Source organism: Chrysochloris asiatica, unplaced genomic scaffold, assembly GCF_000296735.1.
Source record: "Chrysochloris asiatica unplaced genomic scaffold, ChrAsi1.0 scaffold00126, whole genome shotgun sequence".
Taxonomy (NCBI): domain Eukaryota; kingdom Metazoa; phylum Chordata; class Mammalia; order Afrosoricida; family Chrysochloridae; genus Chrysochloris; species Chrysochloris asiatica.
The window spans coordinates 7,769,114-7,780,459 of NW_006408644.1; the positions used below are offsets into that span (position 1 = coordinate 7,769,114).

The 11,346-nt window shown below is 41.7% G+C and overlaps 1 protein-coding gene across 1 annotated transcript in view; it reads right to left on the reverse strand.

Moving 5' to 3' along the window:
* Positions 1-9,256, reverse strand: part of XKRX (XK, Kell blood group complex subunit-related, X-linked) — a 16,559-nt gene extending 7,303 nt beyond the window's left edge. The window contains exons 1-2 of the mRNA XM_006869095.1: positions 8,922-9,256; positions 4,425-4,693 (exon numbers count right to left, since the gene is read on the reverse strand). Of these exons, the coding sequence (XP_006869157.1) occupies positions 4,425-4,693; positions 8,922-9,256 (604 nt within the window). The remainder of the gene's footprint in view (positions 1-4,424; positions 4,694-8,921) is intronic.
* Between the last annotated feature and the right edge of the window lie 2,090 nt (positions 9,257-11,346).

The window sequence follows — 11,346 nt, forward strand, 5'->3', positions numbered from 1 at the left end:
CACCTCATATGGATGTGAAAGCTGGACAGTGAATAAGGAAGATCGTAGAAGAATTGATACCTTTGAATTATGGTGTTGGAGAAGAATACTAAAAGTGCCATGGTCTGCCAAAAGAACCAATAGATCTGTTTTGGAAGACATGCAGCCAGAGTGCTCCTTAGAGGCCAAGATGACCAAACTTCGTCTCTCATACGTTGGACATATTGTCAGGAGAGAACAGTCGCTGGAGAAGGATATCATGCTTGGTAAGATGGAGGGTCAGAGTAAAAGAGGAAGACCCCCAAAGAGATGGATTGGCCAGGTGGCAGCATCGATGGACTCAAGTGTGGCAACAGTATGGAGGTTGGCCCAGGATCGGACATTGTTTTGTTCTGCTGTGCATAGGGTCACTATGAGTCAGTGCCAACTCGATGGCACCTAACAACAACAATCAAAATTCAAAATAAGCTTCTTTTTACACAACAATTTTACTACTAAGAATTTATGTTACAATGTCTCAGTCAAGTGCACAGATATTTACAAAGATTTTCACTATAGCAAAGGTTGTAATTATAAATAATCATTTTGTGTATGACAAGTTAGAAACAAATTTTAATCCTACCAGTAGTGAATTAAGAAACTAAGAACAATCCAATTCATATAAGAAAAATATAAAGGTATGTCAAAAAGAATTGCTACCAGGGTTTCAGTTCATACATGCATTCCTAACCAAATGTGTTTAAACAAATCTCTGTGATCAGTGGATGGCTACAGGAAAGTACTCTCAGAAATACACTTGTCTTAGTCTCCTTAGGGTACCTTATAAAAAAAAAAAAAAAAAAGTACAGTCAAAAATCAAAACAGTGACCTTCAAGGGGATATACTTGACTAGTTAAATTCAAGGCAGGGAGATCAGCTCAGAAGTTTATGGTGACTTTTGGGGTTGTTGTTGTTGTTGTTGTTGTTATGTGCCGTGGAGTCGGTTCGGACTCATAGCGACCCTGTGTAGGGTTTCCGAGGCTGTAAATCTTTACGGGAGCAGAACGCCTCATCTTTCTCCCGCGGAGCACCTGGTAGTTTCGAACTGCTGACCTTGTGGCTCACAGCCTGATTCGTAACCACTACGCTACCAGAGCTCCTTGACTTTTGGGGTAGGGGAAAATTTTAAAGGGGCCCTGATGTGGTGCTGTGGGATAACACAAAGTTGGTTTGAACCACAAGGCTGGCAGTTTAAACTCATCAGTCGCTCCTTGGAAACCCTTTAAAGAGTCACTATGAGTTGGAAATGACTCGAAGTTGGAAATGACATGTAACAACTCAAAAGCACGTAACAACAACACAAAAGGTATAATCTTGATAGATTTTTCTCAAAGGACGGGATGATTTTAAAAATTGAAAGTTGCATTGGTGAGAGGAAAAATAAACCAGGAAAATTGTGCCAAGGATTTCTGTTCCATCATTAACAATGCACCTGCTCATTCTTTGAGGGTAGCAAGGACTGTCCTATAAGAATTTCATTGAGAATTCTTACCCCATCCACTTATAGGCCTGACCTTGCTCCTTCAGACTTCTTTTTGTTCCCCAAACTTACAAAAACATTTAAGAGGTACACAGTTTGAGTCCCTTGAGGATGCCAAAACTATCACTCTGACATGGTGTAAATTGAAGAGTGCAGAAATCTTTAGAGAAGGGTTAGACACATGGAAACCACTTTCAAATCACAAGTGTATATATAGATCACTTTCAAAACCAGTTTCAAATCACAAGTGTATAAACATAGATGGAAGTCAAGAAAAAATAGATGGAGGTAAAGAAACAATAGTTTCACATTTTGTTATTTTTATATATAAAGATTTCTATGATTTTGTAAACTTTATTAGACAAAAAAGAAGTCCTGGTGTGGCTCTGTTGGTTAATGCACTGGACTGCACCCTATACAGGGTAACTATGAGTCAAAACTGGCCGGATGGCACATAACAACAATGATTTCATAGCAATAATTTTTTACTTACCTTAGTATATATTATGTATATTTATTATTATTGTATATTGTATGTTGTTGCTGTTAAGTGTCATAGAGTCCATTCCAGCTCATAGGGATTCTGTACAGGATTTCTGAGGAGCAGCTGGTAGCTTTGAAACATTAACCCTATGCTTAGCAGTCCAGTGCTTATCCTATAGTGCCACACCAGGACTCCATTATATATTGTATATGAATATATAAATAACCATTGAAGAAAAATAAAATCTGTATACTCAGCTTCTCGGATTATTTGTTCAGCATACAGGTTGGATAAGTATGGTGAAAGAATACAACCCTGTAGCACACCTTTCTTAATTTTAAAACATCCGGTGTTCCCATGTTGTGTTCGAACAACTGCTTCTTGGTCCAGGTACAGATTCCTCATGAGCACAATTAAGTGTTCAGGAATACTCATACTTCATAGTGTTGTCCATAGCTTATCATGATCCACACAATTGAAAGCCTTTGCATAGTCAATGAAGCACACGTAAACATCTTTCTGATATTCTCTGCTTTCAGCCAAGATCCATCAGACATCAGCAATGAAAGCCCTCGTTCCATGGCTTCTTCTGAATCTGGCTTGAACCTCTGGAAGTTCTCTGTCAATGTATGCTTGCAGATGTTTCTGCATTGTGTTTAGTAAAACTTTACTTGTACGGGATATCAAAGATATTGTCCAGTGATTTCCGCGTTCCATTGGGTCACCTCTGTTTGGACTGGGCGCAAATACAAATCTCTTCCAATCAGTTGGCCAGATGTTGTCTTTCAAATTTCTTGCCATAAATGAGTGTGTACCTCCTGTGCTGCCTCACTTTCTTGAAAGATTTCAGTTTTTATTTCATCAATTCCCGGTGCCTTGTTCTTTGCCAATTCCTTCAATGCCTCTTGGACTTCCTCTTGATCATATGGTACCTCTTGAAATGGTTGAACATCAACCATTTCCTTTTGGTACAGTGATTCTGTGTATTCCTTCCATCTTCCTTTGATGTTTTCTGCATCATTCAATAATTTGTCCAGAGAATCCTTCAATAACAAAATTCGAGGCCGATTTTTTTTCTTCAGTTCTCCCAGCTTGAAAAATCCTGAGTGTGTTCTTCCTTTTTGGTTTTCTGACTCCAGATCTTTGCACATTTTGTTGTAATATTTGAGTTTATCTTCTCGAGGTGACCTTTGCAATTTTCTGTTCAGCTCTTGTACCTGCTCATTTCTTCCATTTGCTTTAGCATCTCTACAATGGAGAGCAAGTTTCAGTGTCTCTTTTGACATCCAGTTTGACCCTTTCCTTCTTTCTTGTCTTATAAATATGTAGATCCTGGTGTGGTGCTGCGGGCTAATGCGCTGGACTGCAAGGTTGGTTTGAACTGCAAGGTCGGTGGTTCAAGTTCACCAGCCACTCCTCGGAAACCCTATACACGGTCGCTATGGGTGGGAACTGACTCGACGCCACTTAACAACAACAACAACAACAACAATTACTCATTAGCAGCACTTTATCTTCTCTTCGAAAACATTAACTCACATTTCACCTAAAGCTATCAGTCTTATTCATCTCAGGATTCCTTTTTAATAAGTGGGAAATTAAGGGAGGAACTTCCTTCAATGGTCATAGAGAAGGTCAGAAATGGGACCAGACTCTCATCAGTATTTATTCCACACTCGTATTCTTCTCCTTCCCCTGGAGTTGGGGGGAAAACCCATTGAGTTCATTCTGACTCATGGTGACCCCATGTGTATCAGAGTAGAACTGTGTTCTACAGGGTTTTTAATGGTTGATCTTTTGGAAGTACATTATCAGATCTTTCTTTTGGGAGGAATGATTACATCAGTGGTTCCCAACAGTGACTGATCAGAATCAAATGGGGTACTTTTTAGGAAATCAGATTCCTGTCCTCCCTAAGCCCTAGGATTGATTAAGGTCAGTGGAAGGAACTTAAATTTTCGAAGAAGCTTATCAGATGATTCTGATGATCAGTGATACTTGGTAATCTCTTACTTTAAAACTTCCATCCCAAACTAAAAAAAAAAAAGAGAAACCAAAAACAATCTCAGAATTACTTAAATACTCTGGGCAAAGAAAAACAATCTACTGACTGCTGTTAATACTAACTTCTGGGCTTTATCTGTCACATTTTTAAGTCTTGCTTACCCCAGTTTAAGATACCTGGGAGGCCTGAAATGTCTAACCCCCAAAAGTTCTTCAACTATCTCCCCACACTGTTCAGCAGAACTTTCTGTGATGATGCAAATGTTCTATCTCTGCATTCCCTAATGTAGTAGCTATTCAGCATTTGAAATGTGGTTAGTGTGACTGAAGAAATGAATTTTAAATTTAACTTAAATAGCCACATGAACCTAGGGACCAGGGTAGATTTCTAAGACCCTTGATTTCAGTGGAGCCCTCCCCTCACCTGACCCCACTCACCTCTACCCAGGGAGACTTCTGCAGAGATCAGGGTCACATAGAGCTGATAGGTCAGCTGGGGCACTGAGCCCAGGAAGGCTTGGATCTGTGACATACGCTTGTAGGCATTGCGGTGCATAGCCAGGGTCCGGATGGAGTGGCCCACCTCCCATTCTATCAGCACCTCCTCGCCATTTATTAGCATCTTCTTTCGGGTGAGGCTGACATAAGGCTCCTCTTGTCCCTCTTTCTTCCATAGTGTGAGGTACTTAATCATGGCCTCCAAACATCTGCAGAAGTAAAGCATCATGGGAACTTAACTAAAGCTGTCTTGGGAAAGAAGACTGAGTGAGGGAGAAAAATAACTCCGGGAAGTTATGCTCCTTTTTTGCCATTCCTACTTCCCTGTCCTGTACATTTCTCATGAGTCAAAGGGCTGGTCAATTCTTCTATAATTCACTTGAATCTAAATCTTATTTTGGTCAGTTGGTCATCTACTAAGAACACCAATTCAGAAGTACTTTTTAGAGGACTGTGATAGAAAATATCTTGAAGAAAAAGGCATTAAGTAAATACTGTGATCTGTATTGAGATAGAATGATAAAGGTACAAAAAGGCCCTGCTTTTTGTAACTCCTCAGGTCCTGAGTTAAAGTGTTTCTTATGCAAAGCATCCAGCTCCAAAATTGGTGTTTTTCAAGACAGAGCCCACAACTATAACTGTCTCAGCCAAAAAGTCTCCAGTGGAGACTAGAGGGGTAAGAAAACAACATCTCATATCCACTGTTAGCAAAAAAAGGATACTTAAATGACTTGACTGGTGGTGGTACTGGCTGTGTGTTGTGGAGTCAGTTCCAACTCATAACAACCCTGTATAAGGTTTCTGAGGCTGTAGATCTTTACGGGAGCAGAAAGCCTCATCTTTCTCCCACAGGATGTCTGATTGTTTCAAACTGCTGACCTTGAAAGTAGCAGCCCAACTCATAACCACTTTGCTACCAGAGCTCCAAAAGATTTGACCATTCACAACGAAATATCCTATATATCTAGGGACTCTCAAAATGTCTCTCTAAAGGTGGCTTTTTATGTCTCTTGACTTGTTTGGAAACAACAAAGATGACATGAGAGCCTAACACCTAGAGATAGTAAAAAGACCATATTTCCTGCTGCACCCTTCCCATCTCCCCCATACAAATCAGTAGTCCTTAGCAGCTTTGATGTGGTAAATAGCAGAGAAGCAACTACTTGTTTTGGAACTCCTATGTTACCACTTCCCCCACTCACACTGAAATGAATGGAAACTGTAGATAACTTCTTATGACAAGAACACTTGTAGTGAAAAATTAAGGTATCTTCCCTGATAGACTGAGGGCAGGGATTGTGTATATCTTTCTTGCTCACAGCCCTTGTCACATAGTAGGTATTTAATAAATGTCTGCTGAGTGAATAAAAGTGTGAAAAGCGATAAAGAATACAGGGAGGTGAGGATGGTAATAATGGCAATATGATTTAACCAAAAAATTAAACAAAAACAGGCTCAGAAATTTATGTGCTCTCTAGGCTTTGGAAGGAGTCCTGGTGTGGCACTGTGGGTTAATGTGCTGGAGTACAATGTCAGTTTGAATCACAAGGTCAATGGTTCAAGCTCACTAGATGCTCCTCGGAAATCCTATACAAGTACTGACTTGACGGCACTTAATAACAATATGAAGGCTTTGGAAAGGGTTTGAACATGTGATGGCTACCATTATCCATAGGATTTCTCTGGAGATTGGTGACTTTGTACCATTCTGAAGCATGTTTTATGAAACCTCCACTTTCTGGGGACAAACTTTAAAACTTCGGTGAGCAAAAGAAGCAAGGTGAGAGCAGAGAGGGGGAAAATGGGCACTCTCTTCTGATTCAGTGCAAATGCTTAAGTACATTTTCAACAAATGATTTTATATTTGAACTCAAGCTCATCAATGCTACTGCTAAATAAGATACTGGGGGAGACGGTAGTATGAACACTTCTATTTGTGCTTCTATTCTTTTTTTTTTTTTTTTTACACTTTTATTGCGAATTAAGTGATAGTTTACATGGGAGAATATTGGTTTTGCACTCAATCAACCGTATTTTATTTCATTGCAATGATTACAATCCCCTCCATGCACCATCGATTAAAGGTTTGCTTCTATTCTTAAAGCTATTCACTGGTTTAAGGAGTCCTGTTGGTGAAATGGTTAAGTGCTTGGCTGCTAACCAAAAGATTGGTGGTTCAAACCCATCCAGCAACTCTGTGGGAGAATGACCTGGCAATCTGCTTCTGTAAAGACTGCATTCTAGAAAATCCTATGGGGCAGATCTACTCTGTCACATGGGGTCACTGTGAGTTGAAATCAACTCAGTACCCCACAACAAGAACATTTATTATTTATAAAAAGGTTTCTGCCTAACTTACAAGTTTCAGTAATTTTTCATTTTCAGAAATATTTCTTTTCAGAATATTTCATATAAAGGAGCCAGGCTTCCCAAACAGCGTTCATGTGCTTGATAGCATTAATCAAGTTCCTACCTACCTAAAAAATAATTGGCCTTGAAAATAGGTCTATCAAAGGTTTAATATTTGAGCTTTTAATTAATTTTTCCTGCTTTGGAGTTAGCTGACTGAGGTGATAAATGCCTCACAATCATTTTTAGTGGAAACTGAGTCACAAAAATGAAATGTAACATTCCATGTAGAGAACCCACATCAAAGATGGCTTGGGAGGTCACAAAGCAAACAAAGGAAGTTAAATTGGGGACTTGGGCAGTGCTTGCCAAATTTTTCATATTGAGAATGCTTGATCATGTAACTAGGTATATTGCATTTGAAAAGGGAGAGGAGAATGGTTTGTGAGGTGCCTTGGTCATCTTGTGATGCCTCCAAATTTCTTGGTTCCAAGTTCAAAATGAAGTATTCCTTTTACAGCTTTACAGTTTAGCTTCAAATATTTGGAACTGAAAAGGACCTTTAAATTAACTAACCCAAAAATTACATATAGGCCACCTGAGAATTAACCCACCAATGTGGTTTGGCCTATACAAGTGTTCTTTGTTTGTTTTACGTAATCAGGTGTCAAAGATTCATATAAAAGTCTATCTGAGGAGCTTTCCTGAAAAGTTGAGGGATCTGGCAATACAAATTCCAAATATACAAATTCCAAAATGGAAGCAATGGACTGGAGGTAAGGGTCAGTTGCCTCCTTTAAGACAGGCCATGCGGACTCAGGTTGCACAGTACTCACTACTTCCCATCATTTCTCTGACACTAAGACTTAGTTTTCATTTATCATAACACACTAAGCTATAATTTTCCTTATACTTGGCCTGTTTCACTCATGTATGCCTGGCCCCTATATATTTGAATTTGAAACCCATGATCTAGCCCAACCCATTTTTTAAATATATGTGGGAACTGAGGCCTAAGCATCTTAAGAGACTTCATAAAGGTCACACGACTAGTCAATGACAAAGTGGTGACTAAGCTCTATGTCTCCTGAATTCCAGGCCACTGTTTCTATTGATGTCTATATTTTCTCTGATCAAAATTAATCAATCCCTCCCTGTTTAAAAATATATTAGTAATGTTTTTAAGGGGGAGACTCCATTCTTACTCAGTTTCACGAACTGTTTATAATTTTTTAAGGACATCTTTACCATTGCAATTGCAACATCAATACTCTGACCCATATTCCTCAGCTGACTGCAGGTTTCTGCCTCTCTTGCAATCAAGACATACTTGGTCCATTCCTACCTCTTGACCTCATAAGTTTTGCAATGTCTTCCTACTTTGAAAACTTTAAAGCATCCGAATGAGACTGCTGATACAGATACATAGCTCCCTAGGACAAGGCACATTCTGATCCCTTCAAATTAATCAGAATGGAAAGACTTGATACTATTATATAGTGCTACTGCATCCAGATGGTGGGCGGAAAGATGGACCATCTTTCTTTGCTCCTTAACTGTGTCCTTTATTGAACAAAGATACACAAGGATAAACAGGAGATTGCTGAACTGACAGGCTGGGGCACCAGACTACCAGTTAGCGTAAAATATTTTCTAGATGTCATCTAATTCTGGAAAACGTGACAATGGCAGTAGCACCAGAACAAGCAGCAAAGTCTAAAGAAATTGGGATGGAGAGTGGAATTAATTTTCATCCAATTTATAGAGTGCCTAAATGGCATGGTAAAAATAACACACTCTGCAACTATGGCCTGGGTACATAGGGTGACCAAGTCTGTCAGTCCCATAACAGTTTTCACAACACCAATCCAGATAGCAAACACTGTCTAATAAAGATTATCAACGGCGCCATACATAGTTATGGAATATAGGCATATGCCACATGTTCATCATGATGGTAGATAGTAAAGCCAAGAGTAGGAGGGACTAGGAGATCAGAGGCACAGTATCTGTCTCATAAATGTATATTAGATCCATCTTTCTCTACACAAATCTGAGATTACAAGAAGAGATTAAAAAGTTGCTCACCTGATAACAGGTCCCAAGAGGATTAGATGCATAAACAACGATAGAGGCTTATCTTTAGCCAGATCTCTGTGGACAAAAATCAGGGTCAACTGTACCATAATGGATGAAAACATAAAGAAGGAAAAGGTGTATGTCATCCAGTAGGTTTCATTATTCTTTCGATAAATTCTAACCATGTACAAGGCAGATGCAGCTTCACCGCAGTATAGGAAAGTGGAGAAGAGGATGCCAAATGGGAAGGTAAATCGGGGGTTGGTCCCACGAATGACATCTTCCTCCAGAGGTGAAACATGATTCACATTTGGCTCCTCAGGAATTTCATAAACTCTGTCCATCCTCAAGATTCTGAGTGTTGGGCTCTGGTCTTCAGAGCACACTCCTCCACCCAAGAGCACCCTGTAGCGGCTGCAGTCCGAGTATCAGTGAGGAGGGCTCGGTCAAGTTCAGTTCTGATACTGAGATCCACTCATCGGAGTAAAGGACCCCTCTCTTCTAGTCTCAGACTTGGAGTCTAGAATGGAGAGATCAGGAGTACCACTTTGAGCTTGACTCTTGATTGGCCCAGGATTCTAATCGTCAACATACGTGCTGTGAAACTTGGACAAGGCAAAAGTAGGCATCCCAGTGCTCAGTCCGGAGTCCAGTTCCAGGCACGAGGAAAAGAGCCATGGAAACAGCTGTTTTTGAGAGCACTTCTTCTTTCGTAGCACCCCTCCCACCCCGGCAGGTGGGTAGCCACTTTGTGCGGGCACCGACGTTCAGCACTTCCTCTAGAGGAGTCTCGACCAATGCTCACTCATAAGCCAACAGAGAACTGAGACTGGGCAGAAGAGAGGGCGCAAGGCTGAGCGTCCCTTGGGGGCTTTAGTTCAGCGCCGAGAAACTTCAGTTATGGCTACGCTGTGACTTGTCGCTCGCCTGCTCGCCAGCTCACCTAGGCTGGTTCTGGAGCCACGCGGAGTTAAGGGCTTTCCGGAAGACAACGCTGGTTCGCCAAGCCCCGCCCCCGAGCCGCCGGACTGTCGGCGAGCGCAGACTTCCAAGACAAAGCGAGGGGACCAAAGCAAGGCTGGTGCGGCTTCTTCTCGCAGAAACTTTGTGAGAGTTACATTGGCTGGGCAGATGTCTCCAAACTCTTGAGCACCGTCTGCTGTTGGGATCCTGCCTGGCCACAAGAGGCAGCAGCAGAAACTAAGGCAACTGGATGGCGGGGGCGGGCAAGATGGCAGGGATAGCTGGGCTAGCCAAAACCAGCCTGAGTGTTCCAGGCTGGCCAACTGAAGGAGACGCTGCGAGTGGAGAGGCGCGACATAAAGGAGTGTAGCCCCTCAGGAGAACTTGTCACCGCGACCCTCTGACCCTGGCAGGAGCCTCATCTTTCTTCCTCACCAATAGCAGCAAGCACCCACTCGTACCCCGCCCTCCCTAACTTGCTAACAGTCTGGCTGGCTCACACAGTAGCTCAACCCACTGGGTTAGGCAGGTGTGTCTGCCTTGGCGGCATAGTTGAACTTCCCTAGGTCCTATTGCCCTCCAGATAGTATTTCGGGGGCCGAGGTTAGGGCAGGGATGTTGACTGGGAGGCAGTTGGACCATAGTTTTCCTTTCTAGGCAAGAGTCTGCTCAGAAGAGGGAAGGTAGTAGAACTGACAGGTTTGGGGGTGGTGTGTGTGTGTGTGTGTGTGTGTGAAGATTCAAGGTCAGCCCATGGACATTGAAGCACATATTAGAATTCTCCACTTGCAAAGGGAGGTCAGGATAGAGGTTTAGAAGGAACTTTCAGGTCTTTCTGGCTGAAAGGTTCTGAAAAGGTGCCAAATTTTAAATAGACTGGCCAGGAGCCAAAAGTGCTGTTAGTAAAAACTGAGAGGGGTGTCTTAAAGAGATGTGAAAATTGCCTGGATTCTGAAGAGCAACCCTCCCCCAGCTCACTGAGCTTTTGTTTTCATGCCTTCATTTGCATAATTCTAAACCCCAGAGAAAAAGAGAAAACATCTGCCTCCTGGTAATAATATAAATGTGGCAGAGCCTGTGCCAATTGCCTTTTGCTGCAGAAAGTCAGTAAAAGGAATCTATGTGGGGAGTGGCAAGTAGCAGCCACCAAAATGAGGGATGGAGGAAGAGGGTTGGCCTGAAGAAATCCTTGCTATTGTGTTTTTAAAGTTCTTGCACCTGCCACCTCCTTTCTCTGGGGAAGATTCCGAGACAGATTGTGTATCTAAAGGTTGTTTCCTTCTGAAGCTGATTCACTATCTTGGTCTGGACATCTAGCAAACAGCTAGATGGTCCTTCTGTTCAGTTTCATGAAGGAGGTCAAGTATCAATCTGAGAACTCTTCACAAAGTGTTCATTTGGGCCTTCCCTAGGACCAGGCAAGGCTGCCAGTATATGCAGAACTTTTTGGGCCTGCTTTAAGGACTATTCT